This window comes from Eurosta solidaginis, chromosome 1 (assembly GCF_040869045.1).
Source record: "Eurosta solidaginis isolate ZX-2024a chromosome 1, ASM4086904v1, whole genome shotgun sequence".
NCBI classification, from domain to species: domain Eukaryota; kingdom Metazoa; phylum Arthropoda; class Insecta; order Diptera; family Tephritidae; genus Eurosta; species Eurosta solidaginis.
The window spans coordinates 5,944,917-5,962,601 of record NC_090319.1 but is presented as its reverse complement, the minus strand read 5'-3'; the positions used below and the strand labels follow the sequence as shown (position 1 = coordinate 5,962,601).

The following is a 17,685-nucleotide window of genomic DNA, read 5'->3' as shown; positions in this document are numbered from 1 at the left end:
TTTTTAAATTTTTATTAAGAGTCTCAATATCAGTCGACACATCAAATTTCAACATTCTAGATGTATTTTTACTACATAATCAGGTTTTTTGTATTTTTCAAAATGTTATATGTATATAAAAAAGGTGGGCGTGGTTATCATCCGATTTCGCTAATTTTCAATACTAATTTATTCTGGGTCCAGATAAGCTCGTTTGCCGTATATGGTGAAGGTATCTCAATACTTACTCAAGTTATCGTGTTAACGGACGGAAGGACATGGCTCAATCAAATTTTTTTTCGATACTGATGATTTTGATATATGGAAGTCTATATCTATCCCGATTCCTTTATACCTGTACAACCAACCGTTATCCAATCAAAGTTATAATACCCTGTTTACAAGTACAGCTGGGTATAAAAAAAAAACAGGCCAACAATTCGATTCACAGAAGACCTAGTTTGCGAGCAGGAAGGTGAGCTTTATAGAGAAAAGAAAATGAAGCAAATTGTACGATCTTAAAAAGGACTTGGAAAATACCAGTGTTAGCGCAGAAATTTTTTAAGCTCTCTCTTACCTGTAGATAAACAGGAACACAAGAGAGTTTAACTTGTTACAGTATCTAGAATGAGGCGCGTCTCCCTAGGGCTTATTGCCTTCCTCTTCTGCGAGTTCAGCCCGTGTTGGTCCTGAGAGCTGTGTTTTGACAGGCCTGTGTTTTCTTCTAGTGAGTAAACTTTAGGCTCGGCGACCATATCGGGAACGCGTAGCATGCAAGCGGCCGGCCAATTGCTTTGTAAGTGATATTTAGCGTATCTTTATCTTTACCCCAAGTGCTGCCGTTCCAAGTCTTGCATTAACGTGCCGTGATTGACTGTCGTGCACCATTTAATGTTTCCTACAAATTTGCGGGACGGGACCTACGTTCGTCTGATGTTGTCCGCGAGCACGCGACCGCGACACAACGGCGGCAATAGTGAGTACTAAGAAGCAATTGGTAGGTAGATGTATGGACTGCGACCCAAGTTGTCCAAGTAGTTAAGAAAAAGCCGTTTTGATGCTATCAAACTTGTTTGACCTACTGAGTGCTACAACGGATAAATGTATACTACTACCAGCTCGAAAGTATTGGCATGACTTGTTTCCTAAAATCTACCCAGGTTATTTAGAAAAGGGCTTCTGAAGGATCTTATACGTTTTCCAGCTACAGCCGAGCATTAACAAAGAAAGTGCCTAACTTTGCAGACTCTGCAGTAGTCATTATGCGGAATACCCATGTTACCGCTACAAGTTTATGAATGTCGGCTCTAGACGTACTCAGTAGACTCATATTGACCTTTGTTCATTATAGTCTGGCCATGTAGCTCTTGAAACTAAACAGTCTTCGACTTTTGCTGAAAAATTTCGAATTTCCAACTAGCTGAGCCCCACGTGCAGGCTAATCCTTGCCAAGTCGCGGGGACTTCTGCTTGAAACACACTACAGTATGACTGCATTGTGAATGATGTAGAAATCTAAAGATTCCAGCCCGCACACCTGAGTTCATTTTGGAGCTGTCGGTGCAGATTTGTGAACCGTTATTATCTGTAACAGCACCCTTTCCCTAGAGCTGCAGTTTGCGGGGATAATAATTTATTTTGAAATTAAAAGTTCCAGCTCAATGGACTTCAATCCTTACAGACTATGATACAAAATAAAATTAAGAGATACTTATTTGAAAAATAATACAGAAAGCAGATTTTAAAATATTTAACAGTTTTGCTTTTCGAGCAGAAAAGTCTTGAGTTACAACAGTACTGATAGAGTTAAACTCACGGAGAGCACGAGCAATGGGAGCATTACTGGAATAGTGGGTTTTAAAATTGTCACAATAAAATGGATAAAAACTACGAAGAAACCTCCGAGGAATATTAAATCGGATCATATCTAATAAATATGGACAGTCAACGGACCCATTAATAATATCATACGTAAATGACAAGCAGAGTATTGATCTGCGATTTTCTAAAGACTTAAGGCTTTAAAGCAGAAGTCGCGCCAAGTAGGAGGGTGTAGGATCTGAGAAGTTTAAAGGACGAAGGGCATATTTGAGAAAAATTTTGTGTATTCTTTCAATTCTGGTAATAGCAGTTTGACTACTTGGTATCCAAATAAATACGCCTTATTCCAGATGAGACCTAACAAAAGACGTGTAAAGTAGCTTAAACGTGTAGGGGATCAGAGAATTTGGCAGCATTGCGCCTCACAAAGCCAAGCATAGAATATGATTTAGAGGTTATGAAATTTACGTGTTTACTAAAAGAAGACTTATTGTCAAAGACACACCAAGGTCCTTAATCTCATTAACACATTGAAGCTCACAATTAGAAATACTATAATTTGTAGTTCGAATATTAATTGACTTCGAGTAGGTCATTTGAAAGCATTTGGACGGGCCCGAGCTTTTCTTCCAATTTGTATCGTGCTCCTTTTAATTTTTCCTACAAATTGCCGGGATAGGACTTACTTGTTTTATGCCGACTTCGAACGGCATCTGCAAGGCAGCTGAGTTTTCACTGAGAAGCCTCAAATGGCAGAAATGCACTCGGAGTGTTTGCCAAATTAATGCATCGGGGCGGCCCCGCTTAAAAAAAACTTTCTTCTAATTGAAAAAACGTTTTTCTTAAATTTTGATATTACGTGAACCCAGGATCTTCGGTGTGGTAGGCGGAGCACGCTAACACCATACCACGGTGGCCGTCCTCATACAACGCGTGGAGGAACAATATATCTGATACAAGAAGTTTCATACTATGTTCCTGTTATTGTTGTTAAAACAATGTCCACAATTTGGCTTCGAAAATACGAACGAAATAATGAGCGAGCTTTTTCAGCCGGTGGTGGTCAACAGCACTTTGGATATCCAAAGCATACTACGTTGGGTTCACATGTAATAATCTAAGCCAAGAGATTCGCACTACAGTTGCCTGGGATACTGCGAAAAAAGCGCAGTCAACTATTCCCATACCACTGTTGAGCTTCAGGTATCCACCGCTTAGCTGTCGGAATAAATGGTGTATTCCCTGAATACCGTCCCACTCACCGCATCCCCAATAGGTGCGACTTCCGCTTGCAAGGCGCTACATTGATCGATCATTGAGGTTGATATCGAGCTCCCTAGAGAAACCTTCCATGTTCTCTTTCCGCCATCTTCTTAGGCAACCATTCGGCAGTAACGGGCTTTAAGGAGTTATTATTATTTGGTTTCGCATGGTAGCTTCACTTACAACTTACGTGCTGCGAGGACGATAGTACCTCCCGGGAAATACCTAGTATGCATCAGAGATACGAGAGATATAATGCCCGCCTTTGAAATGAAAGCAACTTTGTGATGTGTTCCCAGATTTCCGAATGTAGCTCAGCTAAGGTAATTAGTGTAAATGATGGCCATCCAGGAGCAGTATGTCCCCACTTAAACATCTTTGAACCCAAGTGAATACGTCCTTAGTATTACCAGGAGATTCATTGCGGATCAAACTGACAAACTCCATCAACAACCAGATCCTCTTGGCAAATAATTCAAGCTATTTTGGTCCCAGCGAGGTAAGCAATTCAAGTGCCTTCCTCTTCCTCACCTATGCGACCCAGCTCAAACCATCTACTCTAATTTAAAATCTAATCCGTTGCAATATTTATTGGTATCAATATAATTAACACAGAATTCTATCGAAGAAAACATGAAGGCTCATTTGCGGTCCCTTAATGCCTCATCCTGCGCCCCATAAGACGATGTCGTTTAGCCATTAAACGTGCCGCAGCCAAGGAGCGCGAACAACGTCCAGGACTTGCATTTTGTTTCGCTTCGTGTGCTGCCGCCGCAGCTTTCATTGCTGCTTCCTTCGTCTTTGCATAATCGCTACGAGCAGAGCTCAATTGTTGCAGCAATTGTTCGACGCGTGACTTTGCCGCTTCTAGTAGTTGGGTCTTTTCTGCTTGTTCCGCCTGTGCACCTTGTGCTGCCTGCTCTGCGTTACCGACATTCGTCTGAGCCATAACTACAGCTTTTGTGAGAGTTTTCAATTGTTGTGCAGCATTTTGTGCCGCCTGCATGGCCACATCCATATTTTGTTGAGCATTCTGCAAAGAGCTCCCCTGCTCCTGCACCACCGCCTCGGCTTCGCGTACTTCCTGTTGTAGTTGTTGTACAATTTGTTGTTTGCCAGCAAGTGCAGCTTCGGCAGCTTTTGCAGCAGCGACAGCTTTTTCGGCTAGTTGGGCTTTGACTTGCTGAGAGGCGGCCTCACCGGCAGCTTGTTGTGCTTCAGAAGCGGCTTTGGCCTCTTTAGCTGCCTTCTGTGCGATATTAGTGGCTTTTTGCTTCGGGTTGCCCACACCCAGGTTGTTATTACATTTTTCTTCGCTACCATTTCCGCTACTGCCGCTACCACCACTCCCGCCACCGCCACCATCACCCACTTCATTGGCCATTGAAAAATCAGAGTAGATATTGTGAATCATTCGTTTGGCATTTTTACGATGTGGCTAGATTCGGGAAATTTGAATAATTAAAGAAACAAATGATTGACTCGGAGACTTAACAATTTCATGAGAAACTCACCGGTCGAATGTAGGCGTTAACCAACAATAATCCTTGCGTATAAAATATGAGAAGGAAAATATATATTTTGATATGCATCTGCTTAATGTTCTGGATAAATAAATCGTTAAAAAAATATAAACAGTTACGGAAAATCTTGCGGCTTTTGGAAATAGTGAATGATGCCAAAAGATCTTTCAGCAAATGAAGTTCAGTTTTTTATTGTCAATGATTTCCAAGTGAAGTACAGGTCTCATTAGATAATGCAAATTAATATTCGATTGAGAGCAATCCCATGCCAGGTGTGCGGGATTCATATCTAGAGCAAGCGAAGAAGTCACCATTATTGATAGCGGATAGGCTAATGACCTGCCGCCAAATTCCAACCTTCGCTAGCGCTAAAACTCCATTGCCGAAAACAGTATCAAGTGCGCAGAAATGTGCGCAACATTTAATATCCTATGTACACTAGGAATAACAGCCTAACATTCATACCTTTTTTTTGTTTTTTTTTTTTTCTCGGACGTTGTGGCAGCGCACTGCTCTCAAGTGGCCCGATGAAACCAGGCTAATCCTGTTTTTTTTTCATTCATACATACTTTTTTTTTTTTTGTATCCTAATTCTTATTTATGCATTTTTTTGTTACCGAGTCTTTGAGAGGCAGTGGTTTCTTAAGCGCCGAGATCCAAAACCGCTCAGCTACAGAGAAACTCATCAGCTGAGAAATATAGATTCACAAAATGCAATAGACTAAAAGTATAAATATAATTTTTTAATTATTAAGAGAAGATAGAACCGTCTTTTTTATGGCAAAGAGCGAGTCCGAAACATCAATTCTCGAGTGAGAGTTATAATCTTCACACAAACATAGAAAAGGTTCGTGAAGTTGGAAATTGCTTCTGCATTGTTCAAGAATTATAGGTTTATAATGCCTTGAAACTCGGCATGGAACATTCAAGTTTACTTCGTTCAAAAGAAATGGGCTTGAAATCGATCCATTTAAAAGTCTAGCCATAAATAGTACACCTAGCATTTCTCTACAACTTGCAAGTGTAGGAAGATTTATTAGTTTTAATCGATTAGTGTAAGGAGGAAGATTATACGGAGAGTCCCATTGAAGATTTCTCAAGGCGAAAAGTAAAAACTGTTTTTGAATTGATTCTAGTCTATCCACATAAACTTGAAAACGCGGATTCCAAATTATCGATCCATATTCTAATATCGGCCTCACCAATGATGTAAAAAGGGTTTTTGTAACGTAAGGATCACTAAACTCCTTTGCCCATCTTTTCACAAATGCTAAAACTCCTCTCGCTTTATTGACTGTGACATTAATATGAGGGTTGAAACTAAGTTTGCAATTCATTGTAACTCCCAAGTCGACAAAAACATCAACGCTTTCCAGAGTTTGGCCATTAATTGTGTAGGAAGCTGGCTGTATGTTCCCACGTGAAAAACACATGGATTTACATTTTTCTATGTCCTATATCCTTTACATAGGACTTAGGCGGTTATTCCTTGTGACTACATTGTACTAAATGTTGCATGCTTTTCTGGGTACTTGATACTGTTTTAGAGATTTTTGGCGATAGTTTTAGCGCTGGGTCTAAATAGGTCACAATCGATTATCAACTAATCAACGCGTAACCACTTTGAATTCGTTCAAAACCGATTAGCTTGTATTCAATTTTACCGTAGTTTGCTATCTCTCATCATTCGAAAACTGGCTAATATGGGAGCTGAAGATGGCTTATAATAACTACACAGCATCTTCACGAATCGCAGATTATCGAATGATCTAATGGGAGGTCTCCTCAGAGATATCGCATCACCCATTTTGTTAAAGGGGCTCGTATAAATAGAAGGTCCGAATAGGAGTAACCCCAGGGAAATTAAAAGTCAAAAAAGTTCAAAACTGCAAGGGTTGAAGGTATCTATCTGGCCTCTTTTCTGCAGGGGTAGGAAACATACCCGTACCTTACTAATATTGTGAGGGACATCCTAGCACAGAACTAAAGTACGCAAAATAACTTTTCTGTATAAAAGTATTTTCTCTGAAAATAATCGTAGACAAAGGATCAGATTCAACACCCTTCAACATAAACCACTTAATCACATCCTTTTTTTGTTCACATCGACAGACACGTCTCCTTCGATTCCATGTAACTATGGAGAAAACATGCTGACAATATAGCATCTAAGGCTGCAAACTCATCGCAGGCAAGTCTTGGGGATGTTACGCCAATATATGTAGACGCCCACCATGATATTCAAATCCACGATAGTATATAAAGCGGTTACCTGCGCATTTCGATCAACTTTGGTTAGAGTGAGAAAGTTACTCACATAACTCCAATGCTTAGCATGTGCTTGAATCACCGGAAAAATACTGCTCAAGTGAGCCTCGCTACTCACAGTAGCAGAAAATACAGCAAGGCGCTCCCTAAAATGGAGAACATAGTTATACTTGGCGATAGACTGATCGCACTTTAGGTGCATTTATCCTCGAGTGTAGCAGCTAGCAACACCAACCGGTTCACCTGGGTTGATGGCAATGATAAAGCAAGCAGAAAGCATATTGGAAAATAAAAGTACTACAAGACCCACAGGACCTTGATCTCTTACGGCAACAGTAACTTACAAAATAAATTACTTCCCTGAGCGCCAGGACATCTACTCAAGATCTGGGTTCAGCATATCTTTCACCTTTGTTTTTTTGGAGGATTTAGTGCCAAACCTTCCTCTGTGAGTCGAGATAATCCAGAAACCTTCTGATTCTGCGACGCTATATTCAGTTTCGGACGTGCAACAAGCTAAACGCATCCTCCGACTTCTTCATTTTTGAGATATATAGTGCGCGACTGCCTCCTTCCTTCATCCACGCAGACTGCTACCGATCTTCCCAATATGAGTACGATTCTTATCCTGTAGCGTTTTCATCGTTCCTTTATTGCGACCCTGATCTTATCTCTTCTCTTATTGTCGTTATAAGTTTATATATGATTCATCTTGGTCATATGGCGTGTTCAGAGGACAAATGTGCTCGTGTAACAAAAATAAAGACATTTCTGAGTTCTTGGTTTATCTTTAAGGACTTTACCCTGATACGCTGACCACGTTGGAAAATAGAGTAGCATTATTTTAATGGACTAAAGTCAGATTTGGATGTTCTTAGGGATTTCAGTCGTAATCACTGAGCAAGCATCCATTCATGGTTAGCGTTAATTGAGTTATGGGGGAATTTCGCAATAGCGCGACTATTCATGGTCATTCTTTACTTTAGCTCATAACTGCTAAAACTCGTCCAACAATGGGAGAGGTGTCAAAAGACACGCTTTGGATCCAGGACCACGAATCGAAAAATGGAAACTGAAAATTGTATTTCTTTCCAGAGATATATATTTTCATGTGGTTGTTGTAATTTTGTGAGAAAAAGTGCTTGACAGATTTGGATTTGACCTCCAAACCAGTTTTCAACCCACCCAGGGTAATTCCAGGTGCCCAAGGCCGCCAATGCAGAAAGGTACTCAGCGTAAAAATACTACAGATACCACCCCCGGTTTCGGAGTGCCTCGGAGCCGATTTTCGGTTTTTTTCGAAAAATCTTTTGACAGAATATTAAATTTTCGCTTTCGATTTCGTCGTCCTGGGTCCAAAATGCGTCTTTTGACACCTCTCCCAATATTTGGACGAATTTTAGCAGTTTTGAGGTAAAGTAAAGATTTACCCCTTCCTTAACCAATAGGCAACTTCAGTCATGTCGAAGCAGCGTACCAACCTTCCTTTCCTACTTGGTATTTTTGGAAGGAATCCTATCGCGCCTCGCACAGACCGTCAACTACGTCAAAGTCATAGCTAGATTTTTTCTTAAAAATAAATAACAAATAAATATGAATTCATTTTGTATATTTTTATTAATTTACTTCGTAGCACAATCCGTGGATGGGCAACATTGCTACAACAAAAGAAGGGTACGTGGTTCTCTTGTGGTGTAAAATTTTCGAAGCTCATATAAATGCAAAACGCCTTACAGATGCACCATCGCAATGCGCGTCATATGTTACAAAATCTTTACGCCGAGCTGCAGCCCAATGAAGGAGGTGGCGGTGGCGTTGGTTCCGAAGGTAATAATGAAGAATGCAAAAAAAATGGCGTCACCTTAGGTAATCCAAAACAAAAAGCAACCAATATTGCACAGAAAGCTGCTAAAGAAGCCAAAGCTGCATCCGAAGCTCAGCAGGCCGCTGGTGAAGCAGCCTCACAACAAGTGAAAGCACAATTAGCCGAAAAGGCTATTGCCGCAGCTAAGGCCGCAGAAGCTGCGCTTGCGGGTAAACAACAAATCGTACAACAACTACAACAGGAAGTACGTGAAGCAGAAGCTGTGGTACAAGAACAAAGTAGCTCATTACAAAATGCACAACAAAATGTGAATGCCGCAATGCAGGCAGCGCAAAATGCTGCACAACAACTCAAAACATTAACGAAGGCAGTGAATATGGCGCAGGTGAACGTGGGTAATGCAGAGCAAGCCGCACAAGGGGCACAACAAGAAATGGCCGAAAAAACACAGCTAATGGAAGCGGCTAAAAGTCGAGTGGAACAGCTGTTACGCCAATTGAGTGGGGCGCGCAGTGACTATGCGAAGACAAAAGATGCCGCTATGAAAGCGGCTGCAGCAGCACACGAAGCTAAGCAAAATGCAAATCCAAATGGACGTTGCGGACGTTCACCACAAGGTGGTGGTGGTCGTATGATGGGAAAGCGTCACTTGCATTTATTACAGAGACAACGACATTAGATTGCATCAGCGTCTATAAAATTTTAATTTTACAACCTCATCCTTCGTGTGAAATTTCTTTATATACATATATATATATATTTTTTTATGCCGTTTATTGAAATAAACATATATTGGTTTAAAAAAAGCACCGTTGCCAGTTCAAGGATTAAACTCATCCTCTTAAATACCGCTGACCCGTTTGGTTAGGTTTGGTGGTGGCTACCCTGATAGGGGAAGCTCACTTGGACAACATGAAGGTCCGTTGTGATACCAGCACATACAATAAAATATAATAACGGTGACGTAGATATAGCTACTTCGAGAATCGTTGGGTAGCAACAATAAAGTTCCGAATGATACCGATCTTGGATAAATCCTCGGGAGATCCAAGCGATTCGCGACCGAAGTACTTTCGCCTTGTTCTGGCAAAAGCTGGGCAATCAAGCATAAAGTGATTTGATGATTCCACCTCATCATCCTCCATACAGCTGCAGCAGGATGGAGTTTCCAGTATATTGAGATGAACCACATGGATACCCATGGGACAGTGCCCTGTCAAAACTCCAATGACCATTGATAGGTGAACCCAAGTACTTCGGCAGACCTGCCATCCACTTTCGTCCAGAAAGGTCTTGCTACCCTGCATGAGGTGGTGTCCGCCCAACGTTTGCTGAGCTGACTCGAGGCCCAGCTATGGAGGAGCAAACCACAGGTGGCCAGCGGAATCTCGAGATCCCTACAGCCATCTTCATCCGGTTCAGTTGTACCGATGCGGGCTAAGAGATACGCTTGACCGTTGCCCGTTGCCCGTTGCCCGTTGCCACTATGGCCAGGGACCCAATCTTGATTATAAAATAGTTCGATGCAATCACAAGAGAGGTCAGGCACTCCCAGACCACCCTCGATCTCACTGTAGTTGAACTCAAGGTCTTGATATGCGCTTGGCTATCAGAGTAGATGTTGAATTCCCTAACCGTAGTAACACTGGATAGTATTTTATCCACCGCATCCTTAATCGCAGCAACTTCCGCTTGGAATACACTGCAGTGATCAGCCAACTTAAACTTGCGGCTTACATTTAGCTCTTCACAAAAGACCACCCACAAATCTTTCCGCCCAACTTCGACCGATCCGTGAACAAGTTAACCGGTTCCCTGCCCCAGATCCTCTTCCCCGCTGACCCATGACAGTTTTAATTCGTCTGAAATCTCTCCAAACGAATCTGAATAAAAACGCACGATAAGTAGTTGCCTTTTTTCAAAATCCTTGCATGTAGATGTAGTGAATGACCGGCTAAACGCTGCAGAATCATACTGCTCCTCCAATCTACTAAACGATCTTTGACGAACCTATATGTGCTTTTGCTTGATTACAGCAATATCAATGATAATGACATAACCCAGGGATTTAAGGGGTGGGTAAACGCAATGCAAAGCTTTATTGCTTTCTCATATTGAATCGTTCCCAATATTGCCAGGCTAGTACCTAAATTTCGCTTGTTACCGGAATGTACCAGATCTATATCCGACAAAGGACAATAAAAGTAAATGACACTCCTCAAAAAATTCGGGAAATTTTTTTATCGCTATAAGAAAAAGGAGATAATGAGATTGCGAAAATCAATCCAGATTTTGTGAGAAGTACAGGATGTTCCGTTTGGTGACAATTTAGCAGTAATTGCTTGAGAGTAAATCCTGAACGAGCAGTTCTTGTTAAAGTGTTAAAAATCGAGACTCCTACCAATTGGGTCATATGTGTTGATCTATGAGTTACTTAGCACTCTATTTGGGGGTCTTGCTGGTTTCGTTGTCACGCAATATAACAATAATATACCAACTGACGTGAAAGGAGCCGATGCCGAAGCGGTAATCCTGCAACTCTTGTTCACCCTGTCGGACATCAGTGGGAATAGATTGCAGCGAAACAAGAGCCTGCAGATCAGATTTTGGAACTTGCTATAACTACGATATATTTAGAAGAGATCGTGCAGATCACTTAGCGCAGTAAATTTATTTGACCCCGGCATCGGCCATATTCGAAATATATTGGCATTAAAAGTTAATAAGGAGCAATTCGAAAATCGGCCAAAATTAACGATTTTCCACCGAATGCTCGTACTATAGACTTTGTCATAATCATTGGCCAGATTTTTATTCGCCCCACGTTAATAAAATATGTTTAAGCACCAGCGGTATGGCCACTGATGACCTGATACGAAACTTTCATTCTCTCTCAATTTGTTTCCAGGAAAGGGGCTTGAAATCAGCTGTCTGTTCATTCAATTGTAAACAAAAGTTCATTCGTTTCCAAGAATGGGGTCTGAAGTCAGATGGCTATAGAGTTGCCTAAAATACGCAAAAAATAATCTCCAAGAAATCCGTTCGGCTTCATTATTTTCAAATAAATCAACAAGTAAGCTGATAAAAACTTATTAAAATTTATAAAAAAGGTAAAGTTTTGTAGAAATATTTTGTGGTAGATAAGTGAAAAAATATGAAATAATATATTTCAATTGCGTTGCTTTGCTTTGTTGATCTGGCACCGCCATAAGATAACAATAAGCGGCTAGCCCCTTTTTTCACTTTGATGCGACCAAAACGTTTATGTACATACATATGTATATCCACATACAATAAAAAACGCAAAGGAAAGGATCACTTGGTGAAGTATCTGCGTTGTCGTCCGCAAAAGGCTGTTAATTAAATATATTGCGTTAACCTATACGTATACCTGCAATTTATCTCAGCTGTCAAAAATGGAATGTCGCAACGCTCCTCAAAAACATGGCCTTTATGCATCCATTTACATCAATGCGAAGACTAAGAAGTTGACTTTTTCACCAATCGAAAGTTGCTACCAAAACCCCTTTCGCGTTTTTGATATTCCATTTAACAATATAGAGTAAATTTTCGGTGAAAGTCATAAATTAAACCTTTACCATCTAAAATACCCCAAAGTTTTTCCGAAATGCCCAAATTTGATTTTGAGTATGATGGCATCTATGGCACATTTTCACGCGCTCTCAGAGAGCGATAAGTTTCATATCAGGTCATCAGTGGTAATGGCTACCAATGTGCCAAATATAAAATAAACACTAAAAAAAAATTCCTCAGAAGATAAACATTGGAAGCATTTTTTTGCGATAGGCAAAGAACTCTTTTCTCAACAGGGATATTCTCTATGTCCAGAATCCACAGAAAAAGTAGAAAGTTTTTTTGTTTTCACTGTCAAACGCGTTCTACACGCAAAAACAAAATACATTTGTGAGAAAAAATGTTGAAACTGAATTTTTAGTTAACAAAAACAAAAAAATTCTGTTTGCTACAGTCAGGGTTCAACTATATGGTTGACGCATCTCTACAACATACCTTTGTTCAGATTGTCAAAATCTGCGTGTTGATGTTAGGCGAATGGAATGGAGAGAAACCATAAACTTTGCAATTCTTGTGTGTTGTGGGAAAATAATGCGCTAAATTAAATGCATTCACTAAAAAACAACTTAAAGTGATGTGAAACTTTTTTTTTATAAAAAAATTGACCACCCACCACGGAAGAAAATAATTGTCAATGTGTTGATTACGTTTGGCGTTTGCCATCTCCTTTTGACAATCCCTATACCAGTGACAAAGAGTATATATTTGTTAAGAGGCGTCACTCGATACTTTTGTTGTTGCCAAAGGAAATTACTCGATGTTTTCTCAAGGTAGTCGTTGGTATTTTTTGTCAGATGTATTTACGAAAACGCCTTCCATGGTGCATTAACCTAAAAATCGTGAAAATTTCATAAAAATTAAGAAAACGGAAAAAATTACAAACATATTCCATATAAAATAAGTATCTGAGTCAAAACGTATCCAGAACAATAAATAAAATCTATAAAAAGTTAATAAATTCTCCAACTCAAATATGTTTAGGTTATGGATATGGCAAAAAACCATGGTATGGTTATGGCGCTAGCGTTATGGTATGGCACCATTAATCGATTACATTGATCCCCATAAGGTTGGTCGATCAGCTGTTTTATCTGGTTATGGATAAGTCACCATTACATGGCCTTTAAAACGTGGAAAAATGGCTATATCATGTGTACCATTTTTGTCAGATTAGTACTCCAATATGAATTGAATCCAGCACTAGCTTGCTTGTGAGTAGTCCATTACGTAATTTTTTGTGAAATTTTGGGGAAGTTAGCGCTCGTGCAATGGAGTACTCTGGAGTAGTATTCCCAGTTGAAGTAGGGAATCCTAGCTAAGGCATTACAATGTATCATGAGAGGGTGAGGGTCAGTTTTAGAATATTCGCATATTCTTAATTACTCCGTAAATCGTCCTTGAGGAGAATACGGTTCACAACTTATCATTCATATAAACGAAACAAAATTCTGAACTATAAAAATGTAATAATTGTATGAAATAAATGAGTTTTGATATGAAACCTAGTTTTGGAAATGTTCCAGAGTGGTTAAATTTGCCGATTTTTTCTTCTCATATAGATTATTACATAGGTTTTAGAAAGTGAAGTTAAATCCCACCCATATATTAAAAAAAAATAGGTGTGCACTTATTGCGTTTTTATTTGGAACTCCTCATATATATTTACATGAAATCAGTAAAATGAAATAAGAACTACGAGGCAAAAATATAAAAATCCAAAATCCTTCAATGATTTCCTTGTGATATGGCAACACGATGCTTACGAGGCTGACGCATCATACGACGGCAACGGCCACCTGGTGACGCATTCACCTTGGCTTCGTGTGCAGCAGCGGCTGCCTTCATTGCAGCTTCTTTAGTTTTGTTAAAGTCTTGTTTTGCCGAACCCAATTGACGCAGCAACTGTTCGACACGCATCTTGGCTGCTTCAACCAGTTGCGTTTTTTCAGCCAACTCTTGTTGTGCCCCAGTGGCAGCCTGTTCGGCATTTCCAACATTCGCTTGAGCTGTCTGTACCGCCTTGGTGAGTGTTTTCAATTGGGATTGTGCCTGCTGTGCCGAGCTCACCGCAGCATTCACATTCTGTTGTGCGTTCGTCAATGAGCTACTCTCTTCTTGAACCACTGCTTCAGCTTCACGCACCTCCTGTTGTAGTTGTTGCACGATCTGTTGTTTACCAGCTAATGCTGCTTCTGCTGCTTTGGCTGCCTGCATAGCTTTTTCAGCAAGTTGACCTTTCACTTGCATTGAAGCAGCCTCGCCAGCTGCTTGTTGTGCATCGGAGGCAGCTTTGGCTTCTTGTGCGGCCTTTTGTGCAATGCTAGTTGCCTTTTGTTTGGCACTTCCTGCCATCATGTGATTTTTGCATTCGCCCTCACCTCCTTGACCTTGCGAACTTCCACCGCTTTCTTGTTGCCCTCCGCCCATGCCCATACCTTGCATGGAATCTTCACCGTACTGTGCGTACATGCGCGGCAGCATGCGTTTCATTTTTCTATGCTGTTGCTAAAGAGAAAACAAATAGATAATGTTAAGGTGCTCAGTTGGATCTGTCACTGAGGAGCTAGGAGTATTGCCCACCTTAACTCGGTTACCGTCAAAACTGTGCACCATTAAAAGTTGATAATTGAGTAATATTATTATGATGATCGTGAAACGCATCTCATATATTTGGCAATAATGAAAGATCTTCGGCACCACTTAAGCTGTTTTCATATTTTTTCTCACGTAATTAAGTTGTAAAATGTCGTAAATAAAATATATATTTTTTCTCCGTTTAGGATAAGTTATGGGTTTGTTTTGCTATATTTTTTAAGCAACTTTTAAAAATTATATTTGCCAAGTTTTGATCACATTCTCCAAGAAGAACTTTGTTTTACAAACGTTTGTCAACCTAGGGATCACGAGGGTTGTATTTGGGCGACCGACATTACGTGAATTTAAAATAGTCTCAATGCACGTGTTATATTCATTTTTTGTTCTGGAAATTCCGAGAAATAAGAAAAAAACCTCTCCTACTGTCTGCAATAGCTTTATCAGAGCTAAATACATATTTCCGGACAGGAGGAGCCTCATTCCTTCCCACAACATCCCATAAATCCACAGGTGTTTGTTTACTCGTCTCGCCATATTAGTAACTTCTTGTACTCGGGCTGTGCGCTGTCCTTGGGAACAATCACTTTTAAGCTGCTATCAATGAAAAAACTTCAAGCAATAAAGTGTTTTTTGTATGAAAAACTTCTTTAATTTTATAACTTCATAGTTCGTGAATTGCCCTCACTATCTCCTTTTTCTGATTGCAACCACGGCAAACGGTTAAGGACTTCCATTTAAGAGCAAATAACTGAAATGGTCGGACCCTTTTAGGGGAGGGCTCAGATGACCGGCGGTTGATTTTCTAGTGTGGGCAAAGACAGACTACAGTAAACACAATGGGCTGGGCATGGAAGAAGTGCAATAGGGCTTTTTTACCGCCATGAGAAGGGAGCACAATCGGGAACCACTGGGTTTATTTTGTAGTGGTAAAGCAACGTTGTTCACGGCTTTGGACGAGCCCGAAAACACAACTGGTGGAATGGGGAATTAAACACTTCCTCAGAGGAAAAGGATGTTATCTATAGGCTGGGCGAACGGTTCTTCTAGAATTATAATCGTAGTCGACGTATAGAGTGTGCTTAAGTTTTGGAGTGAATACTTTTCTTCATTCATATATAATGAGTAAGATGAAACCGAGAAATGTTGAAGCAAGGAAGTAAAGAGTTGGTAAAGAACATGCTTCTACTTCCATGCAAAATACGGTCAGACGAGCGTATATAATATACTGTACTTAATCCACAAGAAAGGCGATCTCGTAGACTTAATTACCTAGTTTTCTATGATAATGGTCGAAATAAAGTGAGAAATGGTTTCCGCTGCATGACAAGACGATCAAAAATTAATGTACATTGGTTACTTCTATTACAGGGTCGTATTATTTAAGACTAACTTTATCGCTGACTTTTTTGTAGTTTTGAGTTCCCATCTTAAAAGGATTGATAACGGCGGCTTAGAGCCATTCGAAAGCAGAGGAGGCTTTAGACAAGGCGACTCCCTCTCCCGTTTTGACTAAATGAGTTTTTGGTCTAGATAAGAAAAGACGATTAGGAAAATTTTAAATGTAACGAGTTTGGATGGAGTAACTCTCCAGTAGTTGTGGTAAGCACAACATACAAGCTGCCCGATCACTTAAGTGTCTTTTAGGCAGAGTTCGCCTCTATTAAGCTCTTAAGCCAGAGCAAAGAGGATAGATATAAAAAAGCCGTCACTCGTTATTTTTTAGGCATTTACTCGATGTAAACTGTGAGGTAGTCGCTACTTTTTTTTTGGGCGAGATGTTTATAAATGTCTTCTATACATTTTCATGGGGTATTTGTGTATATTTTTCCGACTGTATTTAATTAATTATTTAATTCTCTTTCCAAAAATCACGTCTGCATAAAGTGACAACACCGCAAAGATAAATGGGAGGCAATTCAAAAATGTCCCTCATAAAAAAACAATAGCGACTACCTCACAGTTTACATCGAGTAAAGGCCTAAAAAATAACGAGCGACGGCTCTTATTATATCTATCCTCTTTGGCGAGAGTTAGAACGCTATCTGGAATTGTTTGACTGCACTAGCAGTGCCTTCGAAATGGATTTTATTTTTTGTTGGAAATATTTTTTGTAAAAATTATATGGGTGAGAAGGCCTAAGGATTTGGGATTCCCCTGGACATATGCGCTCTGCCACTGACCATTATAACAAGACTCTCCTCGTGTTGGTGTGGTTGGCATTTGGGTTGAAGAAGTTGAGTAGCAACAATGCTGTTCGTTGTGCTCAAACCACCTCTAGAGTTGCGATAGTCGATACCTTGCTGCACAGTTATTTACTACAAGCTCTTGGCGAAGCTGTTAGGTTTTACTTAAGTTCATTTACCCGTATTAACTGAAGTGCTAACATGTTACCAGTCAATTTAAGTTAATGCGTAGCGCCTTATTACTTTCAACAGCATAAAATTTGTTAACTGCATGGAGGATGATTAAATGGAATTACCCAATAATTTATGTTGAGCAGCTCAGACTGTGTGAAGACGATCGAATAAGATCTCGATCGGGGCGTATCTACTCTCTGGAGGAAGTATCATATATATTTTATCCTTGCAACGCAGCGCCACCCTATAAAACTGAAAGTCAGTTTCATTTGAAGATAATCAGGGAACTCTATGTACCTCGAAAGAGTCCAAGTGAGATGTGCCTTAGTTGAGCAAGGACCACTAAACCTACCAAACCTAACATATCTACGAAATTCCTTAACATTTTAGGTACTCGTTCATTGCTGGAAACTGGCTCGGCCGAACCGATATTTTATATTCCCGAAACTGCACATCGCTAA

General features: G+C 40.1%; 3 protein-coding genes across 3 annotated transcripts; 1 reads left to right on the top strand and 2 right to left on the bottom strand.

The window, feature by feature from the left end:
• Nucleotides 1-3,717: 3,717 nt before the first annotated feature.
• On the bottom strand, nt 3,718-4,663 carry LOC137238842 (tol-Pal system protein TolA-like). Its single transcript, XM_067763868.1, has 2 exons — nt 4,577-4,663; nt 3,718-4,500 (listed from the first exon to the last, which is right to left on the bottom strand). The coding sequence occupies exons 1-2, from the start codon at nt 4,652-4,654 to the stop codon at nt 3,718-3,720; spliced, it is 861 nt and encodes a 286-aa protein (XP_067619969.1). The 5' UTR covers nt 4,655-4,663.
• A 3,783-nt stretch (nt 4,664-8,446) lies between these two features.
• LOC137238841 (uncharacterized protein CG45076-like) lies at nt 8,447-9,357 on the top strand. The gene is made up of 2 exons (XM_067763867.1): nt 8,447-8,527; nt 8,590-9,357. The coding sequence occupies exons 1-2, from the start codon at nt 8,447-8,449 to the stop codon at nt 9,355-9,357; spliced, it is 849 nt and encodes a 282-aa protein (XP_067619968.1).
• A 4,640-nt stretch (nt 9,358-13,997) lies between these two features.
• LOC137254349 (uncharacterized) lies at nt 13,998-14,985 on the bottom strand. Its single transcript, XM_067792016.1, has 2 exons — nt 14,853-14,985; nt 13,998-14,777 (listed from the first exon to the last, which is right to left on the bottom strand). The coding sequence occupies exons 1-2, from the start codon at nt 14,931-14,933 to the stop codon at nt 13,998-14,000; spliced, it is 861 nt and encodes a 286-aa protein (XP_067648117.1). The 5' UTR covers nt 14,934-14,985.
• Between the last annotated feature and the right edge of the window lie 2,700 nt (nt 14,986-17,685).

Excerpts from the sequence above, each read along its gene's own strand:
- LOC137238842 (XM_067763868.1), bottom strand. The coding sequence starts at position 4,654 with ATGCATATCAAAATATATATTTTCCTTCTCATATTTTATACGCAAGGA. Across the intron at positions 4,501-4,576 it reads TTAACGCCTACATTCGACCG|CCACATCGTAAAAATGCCAA; the intron begins GTGAGTTTCTCA and ends TCCCGAATCTAG.
- LOC137238841 (XM_067763867.1), top strand. The coding sequence starts at position 8,447 with ATGAATTCATTTTGTATATTTTTATTAATTTACTTCGTAGCACAATCC. Across the intron at positions 8,528-8,589 it reads ATTGCTACAACAAAAGAAGG|ATGCACCATCGCAATGCGCG; the intron begins GTACGTGGTTCT and ends AACGCCTTACAG.
- LOC137254349 (XM_067792016.1), bottom strand. The coding sequence starts at position 14,933 with ATGCGTTTCACGATCATCATAATAATATTACTCAATTATCAACTTTTA. Across the intron at positions 14,778-14,852 it reads TTGACGGTAACCGAGTTAAG|CAACAGCATAGAAAAATGAA; the intron begins GTGGGCAATACT and ends TTTTCTCTTTAG.